The 21,318-nt window shown below is 38.3% G+C and overlaps 1 protein-coding gene across 15 annotated transcripts in view; it reads right to left on the bottom strand.

Annotated features, from left to right (window-relative positions):
• Nucleotides 1-21,318, bottom strand: part of CDC14A (cell division cycle 14A) — a 188,864-nt gene that overhangs the window by 153,478 nt on the left and 14,068 nt on the right. For 9 of the 15 annotated variants that reach the window (XM_045478431.1, XM_045478418.1, XM_045478421.1 and 6 more), the window contains exon 3: nucleotides 12,514-12,589. In XM_045478431.1, coding sequence (XP_045334387.1) covers nucleotides 12,514-12,555 — 42 coding nt within the window. In that variant the 5' untranslated portion in view covers nucleotides 12,556-12,589. Of the gene's footprint in view, nucleotides 1-6,427; nucleotides 6,473-12,513; nucleotides 12,590-21,318 lie in introns of all 15 variants that reach the window. The other 6 variants (XR_006712541.1, XM_045478425.1, XM_045478417.1 and 3 more) reach the window with 1 other exon arrangement.

The following is a 21,318-nucleotide window of genomic DNA, read 5'->3' as shown; positions in this document are numbered from 1 at the left end:
AAATCTGTTTCTGGGTTTTTTTTTCTTGTTGTTGCTATTTGTTCATTTGTTTTGTTTTTTAGATGCCACATATAAGTGAAAGCATATGGTATTTGTCTTTCTCTGTCTGACTTATTTTGCTTAGCACCCTCTAGGTCCATCCATGTTGCCACAAATGGTAAGTTCTTTTTTTACAGGTGAGTATTTGTTCATCCTTTTTCTTTCTCTACATACCATACCCAGTTCCAGAAAATTTATCTTTACTTTTCATATTAGACAGTTTATTTTTAAATGTATCAATCAGTCTATTTTCTTCTAAAATTTTCAAGTGCCTATATTAACTAGAACATCAATACTAATATTTTCTTTCTAGAATGTTCTATAAAAATCCCTTTTTAATTATCTGAAAATAAATGGCTAGTGGGAAAAGGTAAACCATCAAAAGGGTCACATCAGCAAACATCTTAATGCAATAACCATATGTTAAATTCATGGATTCAAACAGTTTTATTAAGGCACCTGCTATATGCCATGCAATATGCTACATGCTCAAGGATTCAGCTAAATCCAAAATAAGCAACTTAGTATGTTGCATACATGCTAAACATGACAAGAAGTGTGCAAATAAAAGATGTGTTAAAATGAAATCAAAGTATTAAGCAAACTCAAACATAAAACAATGAGAACACTGACGCAACTAAATGAAATCTGCTCAATTTCTTCATATTTCAAAACAGTCACAGTGTTTTGACAAATGGCTTTCAAAACACAGATACATGGGTACCTTTTAATATTTGTCTACAAATTCAAACTGACTGTAAAAGCAGCGTTCTATACCTTACGCATTGACTACAACCCACAGAATACCTGCTTTTACAGCCCCTTTAGAAATGTAAGAGACCTCAACTGTGTACCTTTCTTCATTCACCCTGCTGTTTTCTGTAAGTTAAGACACTCTTCAAACTCTGAAGTCCATTCTACATGAAATTGCAACATTCTGGCTTTTTTAATGTAACCACAGAAAATGCAGCTATATGTATCCCAGCAGTGAGCCTGGAAACCCTCACCACCCCAAGTCAGGCACTTCCTTCCTAACCCAGAATCACATGTTCTGAAAATGGCTCTTCTAAATTGAACTTTGAGGAGCATCTGGGTGGCTCAGTCAGTTACTAAAGCGTCCAACTTTGGCTCAGGTCATGATCTCACGGTTCGTGAGTTCAAGCCCATCATCGGGCTCTGTGCTGACAGCTCAGACCTGGAGCCTGTTTCAGATTCCATGTCTCCCTCTCTCTGCCCCTCCTCTGCTTGCTCTCTCTCTCTCTCTCTCTCTCTCTCTCTCTCTCAAAAATAAACATTAAGAAAATTTTTTTAATTGAACTTTGAAAAGTGTTTGCCTCAAACCGGGTCTCATTACCAAGGTCCTTATTTCCAGACAGGCTTAGTAAATTATCCCTATGAAATAAAGCTTTAAAAAGTACATTTTATTCAATTCAGTTCAGTCAAAACACTGAGGTTATCTAAAGACTTCAAGGTCACTATCAATGGTGCTGACACTTGTCTCCTTGCTTTCTCAATTTGAGAAAACTGCTGGACATTTCCTTTTGTTATTTTATTATTTGCTTGTTGCAAGTCTGTCTTTTGCTTTGTTTTTGCCACCTATTGTTCTCCATCAATAAGTTAGGCTTGATTTATCCAACAGAGAGTCAAAGCCCTTAAGATATAAGCATATTTTATGGTGTCTAATCCCAAACACCTAAACACTGCCTTCAACAGGCCAGGCCCCCGTAAACATCAGTCAGGCTGAGCCTAAGGGACTCAGCTCTTCTCGTTCCCAGCCCCTAACTAATTACATTTACTGGTTCCCTAAAACACTCATAGGGAAGAAAAATATCCACAACTGATCCTGAAGTCTGGATTATGTGTTTTGATGCCTTTTTCCACTAAGAATTTAGATTTCACAGCAAACAATTGCTATCATTTAATAATGTAGAATTAAATTTATTTTACAAATCCACTTGCCAAAAGGGACAAACTCATAATGGTGTGCTTCCATCACCAACAGTTTTTTTGGTTGCTTTCAAACTTTTTGCTTTTATTTGGTTTTTGTTTTTTTCTTTCTTATTCTAAAGTATTTGGGATGCAGAGACCTCCCTGAACCCTCCAACAGCAACCATGAAGCTACAGGATGAAATTCTAAAGGAAACTTTTTTTTCACTGTAAACTTAAAAATGCATTAAAGTAAATATAATACAAATTAAAATTTTACGGACTTCAGAAGAATTTTTTAAACTTTACAAGCTTACAGAAATTACATCAGATAAAGAATATTCTTCATAAAATATACCTACAAATTTTAACTATTTTTAAATATCTCCTACTAGAAGCTGCCTATAGGATGGAAACATAATTTTTTAACATCCATCACCATACACAATTACAAAATCTTTTTCTTATGATAAGAACCTTTAAGATCTGCTCTCTTAGCAACTTTCAAATATATAATATAGTATTATTAACTATGATCACCATGCTGTACATTACAATAGCTAACTTTTTTATATCAGTTAAATGATAGTTTCCATCTAATTTTTAGGATAATTTTTAAAGCTCCTAGCATTTACCTTGCTTAGAGGTTTTTGGAATTCAATTATTTTTCTCAGTAAAGTCTCAAAAGTATTACAATCAAGAAATGATCTGCTTAGTGAAGCTTGGCCAGTATCTCCCAGGTCAGATCACTGAGGCTCAGTTCTCACTCAAGGAATCAAAACTAATTCAAAGTAAATGATAACAGAGAAAAATCTTATGTCATACTGGCCTTTTCCTAATTTTCTGCCTTGCCATGGCCAGGCCTCCCTCTTATAGGTCACTCTGCCCCAGTCTTACACCAGCAATGCTGTTCAACATAGCAGATAACCTGGTACTGAAATGAAAAATTTCAAGGATGGTGTGCCTGGCTTGCTCAGTCAGTAGAGCATGCAACTCTTGATCTTGGGGGTCATAAGTTAAGCCTCACACTAGCCATAGAGTTTACTCAAAACAAATTTTTTTTCAGGGATAACAAAACATCTTGCCAATTGTTTAGCTAATGCTTTGTATGATTAGATTGATACACATAAACTAATATTTTCCACTTTCAAATATTAAACATGTCCCTCTGTTAAAAAAATAAAATAAATTTTAAAAATAACCTACAGGGGTGCCTAGATGGCTCAGTCAGTAGAGCATTCTACTCTCGATCTCGGGGTTATGAGTTCAAGCCCCATGCTGAGTGTAGAGCTTACTTACAAATAAGAAAATTAAAAAAAAAAACCTACTACATATTAAAGCACTCCAGAAGAAATGATACTATCCATTGGAGACACTGATGATTCCAGTACCATTAGAGAACCTTTGGCTCATTTTTAAGATCTTTCATGGAGGAACTTACCATGGAGAAGAAGAAAGGGACAGTCTGCAGATAAAAGGATTCCATTTTATGAATGAGCCCAGTAGGTATTTTCTCAGAATCTACCCCAATACCAAGAGAACTTAATGCCTCCAACCAGAACTGCTTCTTCCTTACTCTGGCCCAACTCCTCTGTGGCCGGGTATGCTGACTAGGCCCTTCAAGGAGAGCCCTTGTAAAGTTAGACCATCACCTCTGGCTTTCAGTGAGCTATCTGCTCTTAACAAATTCTTTTTGCTTTACATGAGCAGCTCAGAGATTACAAAAACACCGTGTACAATAGCAAAGTAATGCTAGACACTGGAAAAACAAATGAATATAGCCTTAAATACAAAGGGATTGAGGATGTCACAGAAGGAATACTAAGACCTCTGGCCTAGTTGCCTGCTCTTGCACATGACCAATTACAAATGATAACCTGCAGCCCCTATCCACATTTATTTCAGATTTCTACCTAGCAACTGCAGTATATATGCAGTATATATCCTTCTAAGCTTTCTTAAGTGGACACAGCCAGCCCTCTTTAATAACAGCTAACATTTATTGCTACAGTCCGTCGTTTCCTAAAGCATAGCAACGGTGCCAGAGGGGTCCAATTTGACCAGACACAGAGTGACTCCCAAACCAGAGATCGTGGGCAAGGCCAAAGTATAATGAATATTCTGTGTCTCTCTTTTACCAAGAGAACATAAGCCAGGAGCCAAAGACGGCCTGGTTTATCACACTTGGCAAATATATTTCTCCTATGTCAGATCACAGACAGTTGAGTTCTCTCAGCAAATATGGTAGATGTTAGAAATTCAGAAATCTCTCACTGAGTTTGATAGTTTTGGTAAATCTCAATTTATAAGGTCACAGTAAGTTTCATGGTGCAAAATTTAAATAATTCTCAGGTCAACAGAATTGGTTGAATTAATCAATCTCACTAAAACTTTTCAGAAATAAAAAAAATCAATCTAAATTATATTTTATTATTATATTTAATCCTGTTAGCAGACTGGCTCAGGGTAACCTAGAGGGCTTATTAAAATACAGATTGCTGGGCCTCAACCCTAGAGTTTTTGACCAGGGCCCAAGTATTTTATTTCTAACAAGTTCCTCAGTAATGTTGATGCTGACAGTCCAGGGACGGCACACCAAAATCCACTATGCTATTGCATAAAAATGTGACTTGTCACCCCAGGAAATGTTTTATGTGGCTCCTAAAACACTATCCCTTTGGTCGAGTAGCCCCAAAAGACATTTAAATTCTCTTAGGAACTCCAAATCATGCTAAATGCCTTTTAAAAGCATGTCATAAAAAACACATTGCCCCAGATTCCTCAGAAAACTGTATCACAATTTGTAAATTCTTGCACTCCAGATGATAACACCTTAGGAACAAGTTCCTTTAATGATTCAGTAACTGAGCTGCCTTAAATGGCATTTTTCCAGAGGGTCCAAGTTCAGATGCTCTCTGGGGCCAAGAATTTGAAGTGGGTCAGGTGTTAAACCAGAAGAGCATGCCCTATCCCAAGCAGACTTAGCTCCAACCTCCTACTATCATGTAGGAAACTGAGCCCACTATCACACACTTTAATATGTAAAAGAAGCCAAAAGTTGAGAATTAAGTGGAAATTTTCATAAATTACAGATGTTGACCATGAATTCAAAGTTTTTAAGAGCATTCATGCCTAAGAAAGCATGACTGAACTGAATGCAGCCCCCTAGGCAACCAGTTTGCTGAAGCTGCATGCTGGGTTACTGTGGCTGAAGGAAGTCTTGTGAGTTCTGTCAGCATGGACTGAGCAGCTGATGTGTGCCAAACACAGTGTTGAACGACATGGTAACAAGGGGAGCAGAACCTCAGTCTCCAATCTCATAGCACTCACAGTAGAATGAATATTCGATGCTAACCAAGGGAGAGGTACTGGCCAAGGATTATTACGAACAAAAGAGAAGGACTACCGAGGGATGCATTCACAGCATAGCTAGGAGCAATGGAATGATCTTAATTACAGGTAAAGTAATTATTTCATGTAGCAAGGTAAAAACTAGATAAAAGATAGAATACAGTATTGAATATCTATCAATTAATATAACCGAACCTATAGAAATTTCCAGACCTGGACTGCTTACCTGAGAATCAGACTTTTACCACTGCTATGTAAATCATGACAAGCATGCAATCTAGCATATAAACATTTAACAGTACTTATAAACTGAAGTACGACAACTGTTATGAGAGAACAATACAAATTAAGATGAGGGTATTGACCCTAGGCAGCCATTTTCTATCTCAGAAAGGAAAGCTATGTGAAACGATGCATTCTGGAGGGCTCACTCCTGGAGAAAAACCAGTTACAGCAACTCAGAAAGAGAAAATGTAGACATGCTACACGAGTCACAAATAGCCCAGGCTCTGCTCGGATGGCAGTGACATAACAAATCATGCACTTGTTCAGCTTAGTGCTGGGGACCACAAACTACTCAACCATTCCAAAACAACAGGTGGTCGAAGATAGTGCAATTCAGCTCAAAGCCAAAAAAAAAAAAAACCCACAAAACGCAAAAAAAAACAAGAGCTAATGCATCATTCAGAACAACAGATTTTTTAAGTAGCCTTCCAGTAAAGTTGTTTGCCATGCTTAAAAGTAAAATCTTCATATCATTTGGTTAGAACACCATGTTTAATTAAACTGTAAATCAGCCTGATGGAGCTCAGGAAGACATTACTGCGGCCTGGACAATATGCTCTTTAATTAAAAAAAAAAAAAAAAAAAAAAAACAGAACCCATGCACTACCCTAAACAAGCAAGCTCTGCCAGTGATGGCGGTCAGATTAAGTAGATTATAGCATGGGGACCGTGGTGACCAAGGCATCATTCTCTTACAGGTGACTAGGCTAGCCCAGCAATGGCTGCAGCAATCAGCGTCTCCAAAGCAATCAGTTGTCACCTCATTGCAAAAGCGATAAAATGAACAGGTCTTCCTGTCAGCAGCCATGACCTCTACATGTTTTACCTCCAACTTTCCCAGGAAAGGGATATTCTTGAAAATTTTCTTTGGCTGTACAAAACAAAATATGGTTTATGTTTTCATTTAGAGCTAAAACAAAATAGGTTGAGTAGTTTCTTTAAAAAGAAAAAGGTGTCTCTGTGTGGTCCATTTTATTTCAAACCCCATATGTTTCATTAATGAAATGGCACATGTGATCAGAGTAGAAATCAAAATGTTAGAGAAAAGTTGTTCATAAAGATTTGGTGGAAGGCATTTGGGGATTCTCCATTAAAGAAGTTCTTGCCTGAGGATTTCTGAAGGAATCAGGAAGGACTCTGTACCTTGCAAACTCTATGTATGCCTACTCCCATGTGAATTAACATTGCTTTAGAAGGCCTGATACCTCTTTAAACTACGTGAACTGTCTCCAGAATAATTTGTTTTTCTTCCCCCCCAAAGCCCATGAACCTGAAACAGAATATAACCTCATGAGGAAATCTCAACATGTATTTGTAGTTATAATAAGAGGGTGGTCTGATCATTATATCAAAAGAGTTCTTGTGTACAAACTACCTGATACACTGGCAGGTGCCTGGTTACCAGATAGGATTACTGCACTGATTCATTCAGCAACAAGGACATTCCCAGAGCCCCCACCATCTGCCAGGTACTCAGTGCTTTAATACAATTGTCCATTTCACCAGGCCCACCCCCCCTTCTCCTTTTAACCTGAAAGGCCTATGTGGGATGTTTTGTACATTTAAAATTACACTTCTGTCAATATTCTTTTAAAGCTTTTAAAAACAGTTTTCAAGATTATTATAATTATCCTGTTGATTCATAAGAGCAAGTATTTAAAAAAAAAAAAAAATCACTGCCCTAGAAAATGTCCCCTTTTTTCAGTGATGCTCTTAGATAGTTTTTTCACAGACTGAGGTTTTAGTTTTCTCAAAGGAAAAGTGAAATCAGCAGTTAAAACTGTATTGACCATTTTAGGAAAAGCTGGTTCAATCATAGGATTATTAAACTTTCATATTATTGTATCAGTCATTGAAAGATTTTCTTAAATGACCAAGTTTATTTTTTTTTTTTAATTTTTTTTTTTCAACGTTTATTTATTTTTGGGACAGAGAGAGACAGAGCATGAACGGGGGAGGGGCAGAGAGAGAGGGAGACACAGAATCGGAAACAGGCTCCAGGCTCTGAGCCATCAGCCCAGAGCCTGACGCGGGGCTCAAACTCACGGACTGCGAGATCGTGACCTGGCTGAAGTCGGACGCTTAACCAAGACTGCGCCACCCAGGTGCCCCTTAAATGACCAAGTTTAAAGAAGGTACTTTTTTTTTTTTTTATATCACTATGTTAACTTTTGTTAAAACACTCTTCCCTTTTAGAAGCCTGTATATCCTAGCCCAGTGTTGTTACCATTGTCTGTGCCAAGAATCCCTTTAAGAATCTGTTAAGGGGTGCCTGGGTGGCTCAGTCAGCTAAGCATCCAACTTCAGCTCAGGTCATGATCTCACAGTTTGTGGGTTCCAGTCCCATGTCAGTCTCTGTGCTGACAGCTCAGAGCCTAGAATCTGCTTCAGATTCTGTGTCTCCCTCTCTCTCTGTTCCTCCCCCATTCACGCTCTCTCCCTCAAAAATAAACATTTAAAAAAATCTGTAAAAAGTTATGAATCTTCTAAGAAGAAAATATAAATACACACAAAATTTTAAATATAATTTCAGGGGCTTATGGATTTCTTGAAATACCAAATTAGCAAGTTCTGGTCTAATCTATCAATCACTGATGGCATTTTACATTAAACAACTTACACAGTTTTACCAGTTGTTCTCATTTCAACAAATCTTCCTTTTTTTTGGACTATCTCCCTCATTACAGTAACTACTGACCAGAAATTGCAAACTACAACCTATTACTGCATAACTCTTAGTACTTACACTTTTTAAAATATAGTTTAAAATTTTTAAAAATAGGTTTTTTGTTGGTGATGGTGTTTTCTGCCTTTGGTTTTTGAAACTAAGTCGATGCTTGCTGGATAATTTTCCATTCTAATCAACATAATTATAGTAAAGATCCCTGGGAATAGAGGGCATATTGACACACACACACAAAAAAAAATAGCAATAAATCACTGCCTCAAATCATCAACTTGAAAAAAAATACCTTTTGAAAATATAAAAACTAAAAATTTAGGTTTGGAACAGAATGCACTGCAAAATATTACCTATCTACATAAGGTGTCAAATAAAAGAGAAAAAAATCATAAAAGCTTTTTTGGAAGAAATAAAAATTGTCAAAGTAGAAAATAACATGTTGCCTAAAAAAGCTAGGAAACCACACATGAACAGTAGTCTAAGAAGCTGTTATCAGTTAAAACAGTGCCAAATTAATGAGAAAGAATGAAATATGGCCCTTTGTAGCAACGTGGATGGAACTGGAGAGTGTGATGGTAAGTGAAATAAGCCATACAGAGAAAGACAGATACCATATGTTTTCACTCTTATGTGGATCCTGAGAAACTTAACAGAAACCCATGGGGGAAGGGAAGGGAAAAAAAAAAAAAAAAAAAAAAGAGGTTAGAGTGGGAGACAGCCAAAGCATAAGAGACTCTTAAAAATTGAGAACAAACTGAGTGTTGATGGGGGGGTGGCAGGGAGGGGAGGGTAGGTGATGGGTATTGAAGAGGGCATCTTCTGGGATGAGCACTGGGTGTTGTATGGAAACCAATTTGACAATAAATTTCATATATTAAAAAAAATAAAAAATAAAATAAAAATTAAAAAATAAAAAAATTTTCTCACTGTAAAAAAAAAAAAAATTGTGCCAAATTATTCAGAGAAATAGGGTTTGAGGACCAAGTAAATACCATCATATCTGGTCTTTAAGATGTCTCTAGAGCAGTTTCAGCAGGGTAAGGAAAGCAAAAGTGAGACAGCCAAGGATTAAGAAATCAGTGCGTAGTGAGGATGAAAATAGTGAGGGCAGAGTATTCTGAAACCTCCAGAGACAAAAAGATAAAAGAGGACCTGTAAGTCAAGGGGATCGTGATAAGGTCAACAGAAGTTTGTGTGTCTGGTGACCCTGTGCTGGGCACTGGGGACACTGAATTCTATGACATGTCTCCATCTGCTAGGAGGGTATAGTCTAGTGAAAGAGAGCAATGTAAACAGGGAATTATTCATCAATAATAAAGATCTCCAAACGGGAGGCACCTCCAACCTTGTTCAGAAGGACAAGGAGATGCTTCCTAGAAGCCACAGTGTCTGAACAAGGTCATAAAGAACAAGGAGTGATCAAACCAGGGGAAAAGGACATTCAAGTCAGACTGGACATCACAAGCCATCGTGTGGGGCAACTGGTGTGGTTCAGGGTAAAGTGCACAGCCAGCAGTGGCAGGAGTACTGCAATCTTGAGTAAATCAGTAAGTTAGCGCATGAAATCATCCACTGGGAAAGACACCAAGGGTGGGAGCTGTGAGGCCAAGCAAGACAAAAGGCATGGAAGCAAGGTGCCCAAAGGTCTTACCAAAATGGGTGAACACAGGCTGCAGACGAGAAACACCAACAGAGATCCGACGGACTGAGAAAATAGGGAGCCTGAGGGCCTGGAGATTACACGAAGGTGAGAGAGACAGAATGTGGGAGGTATGCAACAAGAAGGGTACATTTAAAGCAGGAAAGCCTGGAGTCTGAGTTCCTGGAAGAAACGTAGTTGGAGTGGCAGTAACAGTCACTGGAGCAAACGAAGCAGAGGAGCCTCAAGGCCACTATGGACATGTTTTCAGGGCAAAGTCAGCTGGGGCAGTGCTGTGGGTGAGCGCATGAAGATTATAAACCACAGATGCTCCTCCAGTGATGAAGGTGGAGAGGAGCATGAATAAGTCACAAGCCTTGAAATCTAGCCCCCACTTTACCTTGTAGCCTTGGACAAGTCACCTGCTTCTCCTGGGCCTTCCTTTCTGCACCCATAAAATGAACTGGCTAGACGAAATTGTCATTTGGATCCCTAAAATTATATCAAACAGCTTTTGCATATGGAGCCAGGAGACTGGGAAGGTGTTCATAACCTTGGTTGAAGAAATGTTATTGTTATTTCCTATTCAAAGTCATCAATGTTCCATTAGTAACTTTCTTCTGTAGAAGACGTTAAAATTTGCAAAGCCTTTTGCAATATACTCCTAACCACCCCTCTGTGAAAGCTCTATAATCCCTATCTTATAGCTAAAGAAACTGAGATTACACAAGGTTGAAGCAACTGCAGCTTCAAATTGGTCAAGTCATTTCTCCCAATGTAGAGATTCTACTCGGATGCTTTGAGATAACGCATGACTTATCAACATCTGGGTTTTGAAAATTCATTCCTTCAGCAAGTAACAGGGTATCTACTAGCAGTACTAAAGCAAAAAATGTCCTTCCAGGCATCCATCAGATTACCTGATCCCTGAAATGAACCAAGGGACTGCTGAACTCTATTAAACTTGCATAATGTTGAAAGAAAGCTTTGTAAATGAAAACAAATCAAAACAAGTCCATGTATACACTTACCTATACAGTTTGGTGTAAAATATGGTAGAAAAATAGCCTTACTCAAGCCATCTACTTTTATGTAACTGATATAAGCAGAAGACAAAGTCAGACCAAAAAAATTATTTTTGAAATAATGATTCTTTTCTCTTCGATCTTCCAAGTAATGGTCAGGTCCTGAATTGTTAATTATGATACCCAGTTCATACCAACTACATACTAACAGGACTAATCAAGAATGCAAAAAAAAAAAAAAAAAAAAAAAATTCCTAGGTCCTCAAAAGGAAGTAATAGCCTTCAATTATTTATGGATTATCCTTTCCTTGTTAATCATCCACTAAAAGTCTACTTTATGTTTTTATATTAAATCCTTTTTAGGATATTATTTGCTTCCCTGGTGATTACAAAAGTTTCCACTTTATTTTCTAAACTATAGGCAGTAGCTTCTTTTCTGAAAAATGTAGACCAGTTTAGTTAAAGGAATTTACGTACACCTTTTCAAGTCAGATAATACTTTACAAATTAATTCTTTAAACAGTTGATTGCAACAGACCTTATGTTATATGATTATTGACTAAAATAAAAATCTCTCTTTGGTATTCATTCCATGACCATTTAGCATTTTCAGATCAATGACAAAAATCTGTGAATTCATAAATATACAACATATTTTACAGGAAATTCTCCACTACAGACAGTCTTTTATCCCCAAGTTCAATAAAAATCAACCAAATCAAAAGATCACTAAACAGCTAATATGTACAAAGTACTGTACATCGTCACACCAGTTACACTGTAACTAGCAGAAAGAATAGGCCACCTGAGCATTATAATTTCGCAGTTATCTTTAACAGCATGCTGTGTAGTATTTGACCTTCCATACTGAAACGTTACATTTAAGATCCTCATTTTGAACACTGGAAGACAAAGATAAATATCTCTATGTGATGAAACAACTTTACCAAAACCAGGATTACATGTAATGCTTTTCCTCATGTATGTTTAGAGTCTAAGAGGAAAAAAAAAAAAACATGTAAATCAAAAATACAGATGAATACTGAATGTATGATCCAAATTCTGTCACAACAGGTAAAGTCCCTGTTGTATCACTACTAGCTCATCCATCCCACTTGGCTGCTAACTCTACAAAGATGACCTCCAAGAAATACATAAAAATTTCAATCTTGATCAGACAAGAAAAGCTTGAGAGCTACTGCAATGCCGTGATGAGTGCCTTCATCACCTGGTTTCAGAAAAACCATCCTAGGGAGGAATTTGATAGACTCATTAAACAGCAACCTGAAAGGTATTTGTGCTTTCTTTCTTAGATCGCTATTCCAATGACTTCATTCAGCTCACATTTCAATTCATCCTGAAAAATGGAAGAGGTTAACATGTCCTTTATGGGGTAATCAGGTGGATCAGTTTCAACTTCTCATTTATATGAGAGTAAACTACTCAAATAAATACCCAAAGATCAAGATTACCTAACTAAATGGTATGTGCACGGCAGTCCCAGTGATCAGATTTCAAAGTTAAAATTTCAAATAACAAAATATAAACATCACCATAGTACTCACTTTCAGTTTCTTGTTTAGTTTACAGCAGTATCTGTACACCATTGCCAAGTTCAGAGGTCCAAAATCTGCATAAAAACTGGGATTTAAAAAAAAAAAGCAATATTTAGTAGAAATATAATTTTCAGGAACATCAATGCTCATTTTTACTTTCACTAAAACTGCAAATTTCAGTTAACTTCAGGAATATGGGTCATTATATAACTGATTCATATACTCCAAATAACTAATGATTTCACCCAATTACCGTAACTAGTCTCTTAACAAGGAACTATTTGGACATTTTTGAGTTCCACCTTGTTTTATCTCCCTGCCAGGACACTCAGTAAAATGATTAAAAAGCAGGCCACAAAAGAAGCAAGATGAACATAACACGTGCATTCACTTCCGAGTTGGATTTATCACCTACTTAGTCACCAATTCTAACTACTCCACTCAAACTTTGCTCTCAGTTCTCAAGTATCTTAAACCTAGTGGTCTTCTTGCAGTTTTCTTCTCCTTGAACATTCCACATTATATGACACACTGGCCCATCTCCCTCTCTGCAGACATCTCCAGGATACAGTCAGCAGTCTGCAGATCTCTCTTACCTACTATCATGAATTTCACTGATGACCCTACAGAAGAGCGATGGCTCCTACAAGTGAGACCCAGGATCAGTCTTTTCATCTCCAACCACCTCCGAACCTACATCTACAGGTCCTTCCGTCACCTGGAACTTAGAACATCTAAAACTCAATCCATCTAAGGGAGCCTGGGTGGGTCAGTTAAGTAAGCATCCTACTTTGGCTCAAGTCATGATCTCACAGTTCATGAGTTCGGGACCTGCACTGGGCTTTCTGCCATCAGCACAGAGCCTGCTTAGCATTCTCTGCCCCTCCTCTGAACTTGCCCTCTCTCCCTCAAAAATAAACATTTAAAAAAATGTTTTCTCGGGGCGACTGGGTGGCTCAGTCGGTTAAGCATCTGACTTTGGCTCAGGTCATGATCTCACGGTTCGTGGTTTGAGCCCCATGTCGGGCTTTGTGCTGACAGCTCAGAGCCTGGATGGAGCCTGCTTCTGATTCTGTGTCTCCCTCTCTCTCTGGCCCTCCCCTGCTCATGCTCTGTCTCACTCTCTCTCTCAAAACTAAATAAACATTAAAAAATTTTTTTCTTTAAGAAAAAAGTTTTCTTAATAAATAAATAAAATCAACCCATATTTCCTTCAAATCAGCCCACCAGACTAAAAACAGTTCTCGCTTCTCCCAGTTACTTGGGCATGAAAACTTTCAATCACAAAAGGGCAACAAATAAATATCAATTTCATTTTCATTTACCAGAAAGGCAACTCACTCTAAGTCATCCCTTGCTTTTCTAGTCCTATGTTAGCAACAAAAGTGCAGGGGCTCTTCATTTCACATCCTCACTGCTTAAATTCCCTCTTCCCTGCCCAATCATCCTGTATTCCACTCCAGAGATTAATCTTCACAATATCTCACTTCTCACATATCTTCCCACCATTCAAAGGTGTGTAATGGCTCCTTACTCCCCTCAGAATAATTCCACAGCCCAGCAATCAAAGCCCTACATTTCATGTCCCTAGCTTCCAAGATGACCTTATCCCCTAATGGGTCCCATGTGGAATCTGCATTTCAACAAACGCATCCGTTCCTTATTCCCAAATACTCCGTGCAAATTCTTAATCCAAGCCTCTGCTCACATTGATCTCCTTGCCTGGAGTGCCCTCCTATTTCTCTTTCTGTTCCTCTCTAGGTTCCTCAAAATCCCAGTTCAAATCCCACTTTTCCAGTCACCCTTAGGAAACACTAGCCTCCTCTCAAAGTTCCCCAAACTTACTACTATCTGAGACACTATCTCATGCTGTGAATTATCTTTAAGTGTAGATCCTACTGCCCAACTACAGAGTAAGCCTCTCACACAGGGAATGTATCTTATACCTTACAAGCTTAGAAGAATATCCTGCTCATAACATTAAAACTTCAATGAATGAGTTCTCATTATGAATTTTTGCTCATTAATGCTCAAATTCAATTTAGCCTGGACCATAAATTTTCTAAATATCAACAAGTCTCAAAAAAAACCCATCCCCAAAAGACCTTTCTTTTGAGGGAGTCATTGAATTTTTTTCTGCTACCTAAACTACAGTATCATAGATATGTCATTGCACTGCATCAAATCTGCCAGGAGCCACTTGCCTTACATAAGAATACTAAACTTGTATATTTTATCTACATTAAACAAGTGTGTAATATTTTGGAACTTTATATTCCAGGTAACACCAAATTATCCTGTCCCTATACACAGGCTTCACGAGAGTAAAAACACAGGGTTGCCAAAAAGGAAAACGTGCAATGATTGGAAACAAAAGGATATTTATTGGGGCTCTGGGGTGCCTCAGTCAGTTAGGCATCTGACTTCGGCTCAGGTCATGATCTCATAGCTTGTGATTTCAAGCCCCACGTCAGGTTCTGTGCTGATAGCTCAGAGCCTGGAGCCTGCTTCGGAGTCTAATGTCTCCCTCTTTCTCTGCCCCTCCTCAGTTTGTGCACGCACTTTCTCTCTCTCTCTCTCTCTCTCTCAAAAATAAGTAAACTTAAAAAAAAAATAAAAAATAAAAAGATATTTATTTCTAAAGTCCCCAGTGTGATGCTGTGTTGTAAGTATAAACAAAATACACATGAATCCAAAATGAACTGTGCTTATTATACCTAATTACAGACCAGTCTTGGATGGTGAACAAGAATCCATTCAAAAGAATCAAAATGAAAAGAATATAAAATAAGCACCTACCAGCATGATTAAGGTAGTCCTAATTTTAACACAGATTTCCTTGTCCTTAAGTTATTGGAAGCAATGCTCTTAACTAATCTGTTTTTCCCCTACTCAAACATGACTGTTGACACTTGCAGAATGTTAAGGTAAATCTAGAATTTTTAATTATGGTTTTATCAGCATTTTAGATTCACTTTGAACAAATTTCAGGAAAGCACAAGGAATTCAAGGCATCTAATTCCATTTTTGTGCTAACCATTAGAAGCCAACTTCAATCTCAAACTCAAAGTTGTAGAGTTTCTAATTGCACAGCCAACTTAACCACATGTCATTTTGGAAGCAACACAGTTAACAAACATACCAGTTTCACCAAACATCAGATAAGTAAATTAGTATACTCCAAAACACAAGGAAGAAGTAAATCAAAGACACACTACATCCTTAAGTCGATTTGTACTGTCCAACATGGTAGCCATTAGCCACCTGTGGCTATTTAAACTTAAATTAATTAAAGCTATGCACCCTATGTCTATTGCAGCATTATTTACAATAGCTAAGATATGGAAGCAACCCAAATGCCCATGCATAAATGAATGAATAAAGAAGATGTGGTGTGTATGTATACACACACACACACACACACACACACACACAAAACAGTGGAATATTACACAACCACAAGAAAGGATGAGATCATTGCCACTTGTGACAACATGGATGGACCTAGAGGATATAATGCCAAGTGGAATAAGTCAGACTGAGGAAGATAAATACCATATGGTTTCACTCATATATGGAATCTAAAAAAAAAAAAAAAAAAACAAATGAATAAACAAAGAGCAGAACCAGAGGTATTAATACAAAGAGCAAACTGCTGGTTGCCAGAGGGAAGAGGGATGAGAACAGGCAAAATGGGTGAAGGCGAGAGGGAGATACAGGTCTGCAGTTGTGGGATGAATAAGCCACAGGGATGAAAGGTACAGCCTAGGGAATATAGTCAATGGTATCGTAAAAGTGCTGTAGGGTGACAGATGGTAGCTTAATTGGTGGTAAGTGCAGCATAATGCATAGAGAAGTTGAATCACTATGCTGTATACCTAAAGCTAACGTAGCTTTGTGTCCACTATATTCAAATTAAAAATGTTTAATTAACTATTAAAGTTAAATAAATTAAAAATTCAGTTCTCACATCATATTAGCCCATTTAAAGTATTCAAAAGCTACATGTAGCTAATGACTACTGATTTGGAAAATGAAAATATACATTTCCATCAATGCAGCAAATGTTCTGCACCGATAGAAAACACTGATCAAGATGAAAAGATAAAATGAGAACAAAAATAACTATAGAACACTGGAGAAAATACCAAGTACCACGAGTGAGGTACAGATAAAGTGTTTGAAGACAGTTGATACCCTTCCCCTTCAGAGACCCACATATTTCCCTAAGTGAAATTAGGCTCTGGTAATTCCTACCCTCTTTTGTTCAAGGGAATCATATTTCCAAAAAGACAACTTGGGACCTAGAACAGGGGAAGATAGAAAAATAGAAAAGGATCCTGTCCCCACTCTCCTCTACTATCTCTCAAAGAAACAAGTTGCTGTAAGAGCATCAGATATCTACAATGAAGAAGGTATATCTCCATCTTGGCCACAGCACCATGTTAAAGGTAGAAGCAAAACAACCGGAACCCAGAGAGTTTCCCACGTCACAAAATCTTGAAGCTCAAAGAGCCAGCTTTTATATTTCACAAAACGTGGGGTGAGCTTCAAGTCATACTAAGAAATTCAGTCAAAACCTATGCATAGCCAAGAACAATTTATTTTTTTTAATTTTATGGTTTTTTTTTTATATTTGAGAGACAGAGAGAAAGAGAGCGCAAGCAGGGGAGGGACAGAGGGACAGAGACAGAATGTGAATCAGGCTCCGGGCTCCAAGCTGTCAACACAGAGACCGACACGGGACTCGAACTCATGAGCAGCGAGATCATGACCCGAGCCGAAGTTGGACGCTTAACCGACTGAGCCACCCAGGCGTCTCCAGCCAACAGCAATTTAGAACAGGACTTCAAAAGTCAGAACTTCCACAGGCAAATACAAAGCCAACAAACTCTATCTTTTTTTTTTTTAACGTTTATTTATTTTTGAGACAGAGAGAGACAGAGCATGAACGGGGGAGGGTCAGAGAGAGAGGGAGACAGAATCTGAAACAGGCTCCAGGCTCTGAGCTGTCAGCACAGCGCCCGACGCGGGGCTCGAACTCACGGACCGCGAGATCGTGACCTGAGCCGAAGTTGGCCGCTTAACCGACTGAGCCACCCAGGCGCCCCAACAAACTCTATCTTAAGGCCATTTTATATATCCTTTCCTCACAATGCCTGCATTGCTAAGAATATAACTGCATTTATAATAATATTGTTTTATGTTTCTGTATTGTTTTCTAACTGACTGTTTTCTAACTGATCCTGAAAATGTCAAGATCATTGAGGCAAAAAACGGTCACAGCTGCTTCCACCACTCTGGGTTATCACCAACTTTTGATATAATAAAATGCCATGAGTAAAGAAGACACCTTCCAATAACAGTCTCCTTTTCTTTCTTTAGGTTTTTATTTAAATTCCAGTTAGGCAAAATATAGTGTAGTATTAGTTTCAGGTGTACAATTTGGTGATTCAACACTTCATACAATATCCTGTGCTCATCACAAGTGCACTCCTTAACCATCATCTATTTCACCCATCCCACCCCCCTGCTGCCCTCCCCTCTGGTAATCATCAGTTTGTTCTCTACAGTTAAGAGTCTGTTTATTGATTTGCCTCTCTCTTTTTTTTCCCTTTGCTCACTTGTTTTGTTTCTTAAATTCCACATATAAGTGAAATCATATGGTATTTGTCCTTCTCTGACTGACTTATTTCACTTAGCATGATACTCTCTCTAGCTCCACCCATGCCATTGCAAACAGCAAGATTTCATTCTTTTTTTTTTTTTTAATTTTTGTTTAAGTTTATTTACTCACTCTGAGAGAAAGAGCACAAGTGGGGAAGGGGCAGAGAGTGAGAAGGAGAGAGAATCCTCAGCAGGCTCTGCACTGTCAGCACAAAGTCCAATGTGTGCCTTGAACTCACAAAACATGAGATCATGACCTGAGCCAAAGTCAGATGCTTAACTGACTGAGCCACCCAGGAGCCCCTCGTTCTTTTTTTTTTTTTAATTTATTTTTACTTGTTTTGAGAGAGAAATAGAGAAAAAGGAGAGGACGGGAAGAGAGAGAGGGAGACAGAATCCCAAGCAGGCTCCACGCTGTCAGTGCAGAGCACAATGCAGGGCTCAAACTCACAAACCGTGAGATCATGACCTGACCCAAAATCAAGAGTCAAACGCTTAACCAACTTAGACACTCAGGCACCCCAAGATATCATTCTTTTTTATGGCTGAGTAATATTCCATTGCATATAAATTGCACATCTTCTTTATCCGTTCATCTATCAGTGGATACCTGTGCTGTTTCCATAATCTGGCTATTGTGGCTAATGCTACTATAAACACTGGGGTGCATACATTCATATGAATTAGTATTTTGTATTTTTTGGGTAAATCCCTAGCAACAACATGCTTCTTCATAAGAATTCTCCTTACCAGCGGTGGGAGGAAATGGAAACACATTTAATAGGCCAGATCATTACTAGAGAGAAATATTAAAATACAAAAACCAACTGATATCAATTGAAGTAAGTCAAATGTGCTAAAAAGTATAAAATATGTACTTCAGCAACTTGCAAATTGCAACCAAGGCAAGAGAATGAAAAAGTTGGGCTCAGGGTAGAAGACAAGAAATGGAAGGTCATCAACCTGGGAACAATGAAAGGGGATGAGAAATGGCAGAGAGCCCTGTAGAAACACAAGAAAGGAACCTGAGGGCTGAATGGGCTCCTAAGCCTGAAATTAATGACTCTACATAGAGTCTTCTCCATTCTGCAAATTCCCAGGAAGAGGCCTCCAGAGCCACAGCCAAGCAATGGCCACCTCTTTTTTCTTGGGTGGGGGAGAGATGGATAATCTGGTCTCATGTGGGCTCATTTGGGCAAGGAAAACCATGGATACATTATTTTATTATTTCAGAGTACCTTCAGCTTTCCCTCTAAATGAATGAGTGACCGATCAAATGAATCCCTCTTATCTATTCGTAAATTTCCCCTTGTAGGTTGGCCAATTATGGGTCAATAACCAGAATGAAATTCATGAACTATTAAGTAAAAATCATTTCATCTATCTGTTATTCAGTAAGTATAAAAAGCTAAAATCAAACTCTTTCCTGTTTGGGGAGGAAAGAAATTAAAAGAATTGGAGTCCTGAAAGTGGGGAGAGTCATCTCCTTCTGAAGAGGACAAAGAAATGGGAGCCCAAGGATCAGAGCAAATGTAACCAGGGTCATCCACTACCCACAGGGTCACCCAGTACCCACAGGTCACCTAACACCCATAGTGCTGGTCCTACAGACTTGAAGGGAAAAACAAGTTGGACCTAGAAGCCTTTTTGTTATACCCAAAATGTCTAGCTCTTCTTACGAGATTTATGAAGTTTATGACATATCATTATTTTGTGTTTGGTTTTTCAAACAAACTTTAAGTGGGCCCATTCCCAGAGGAATCATTGCTTAAAGCAATCTTGTACCTTATTCTACATATAAGAACTTTCATCTAAAAATTTTCAACTCCTCAGCAAAAAGATGAGCTATATTCCAAGCAACACACATTCATTCAATACGATTTATAAGCACCTACTCTGAGCAAGGCACTATAAGTTAGCATATTAATCAGAGTGCTGACAATACTAAAAAAAAGGGGGGGGGGGTTACCTGCTTTACAAATAGGATGGAAAAATTCTATAAGGTCATTTTAAGGCGTACCAACTCATGAATTTTTTACCAGTGCTGCTGACAGTTTTTGTCTATTCATTCATTCACTCACTCAAATATTTACTGAAAGCCTGCTGACTGCCATTCCTTACTCAAAAGGTGCTCACCACCTAATGAGAAGACAAGTAAATATGTTATCTCAGTGTGATAAATGCTAAGTAGCAATACCCTTCAAAGCACAGTGAGATTATATGTGTGTGTGTGCATATAAATTTTTGGTGACATTAATCAGCTAATACCTTCCCTATCTCTGGAATATTATCCACACTCCTCCTTTCAGATGATAAAGCTCCTATACATGGCTGAAACCCCTAATAATCAAATTTCAAAAAGGCTTCAACTGATCAGCAAACATTAATCTAAGATCAAAGTATAGTCCGAAGCCCTTACAGCTCAAGGCTTATGCTCAAGCCCTTGTAGCATAACAAACCACAGTCACATTGATGTTGTCTGCCTGGGAAGAGAGTCGGCACATGGAAGAAGTTCCCCAGCTCCATTCAGTCAAATAGAGTCTGACAGAAAACTAAAGACCATTGGGAAGTAAAGGGTTCTAGTCCCCACCGGATCACTCAATGTCCCTGGGCTGGTGCCTTAGCCTCTCTGGGACTCCACATCTTCATCTATCAGATAAAGCTGCTGAAGTAAGACTTCTAAAGTTCTTTCAAATATCATATCATATCATATATCCAATTTCCAGCCATTAGAGACTATAATATATATTGTAATATATATTATGTGTATACATGTGTGTATATATACATTTACATGTATATAAAATAGAGTCTAAAGAGTCTAAGACTCTAGTTATACATATCGGACAAACCCATTCAACAGTTCACATGTTTCCCAAGGGCTAGTCACCCTATTTGATACATTCTGCCCTCTCAGGGTGTTGATTCTGGGTACAAAGGCATTTCCCTCAGAATATCCCCTCCAGGAAGGGGAAGAACCTTACAGCCTTCTCCTTGAACTTCACTATGCTTTCTGCACAGCTGGGGAACAAACCCACAGAGCAGAAAGTGGCTTCATACGGTAGGAAGATTGATCTCATTACCCTTTACTTATCTGCGTGAAGTTTGACATTTGTTGAGATGACAAAGTAAGGAGAGAACCCCAAT

The sequence above is a fragment of the Leopardus geoffroyi genome, chromosome C1 (assembly GCF_018350155.1).
Source record: "Leopardus geoffroyi isolate Oge1 chromosome C1, O.geoffroyi_Oge1_pat1.0, whole genome shotgun sequence".
In the NCBI taxonomy this organism is placed as follows: Eukaryota; Metazoa; Chordata; class Mammalia; order Carnivora; family Felidae; genus Leopardus; species Leopardus geoffroyi.
Note: the sequence above shows the minus strand (reverse complement) of the source record. Positions and strands in the feature narration are given on the sequence as shown.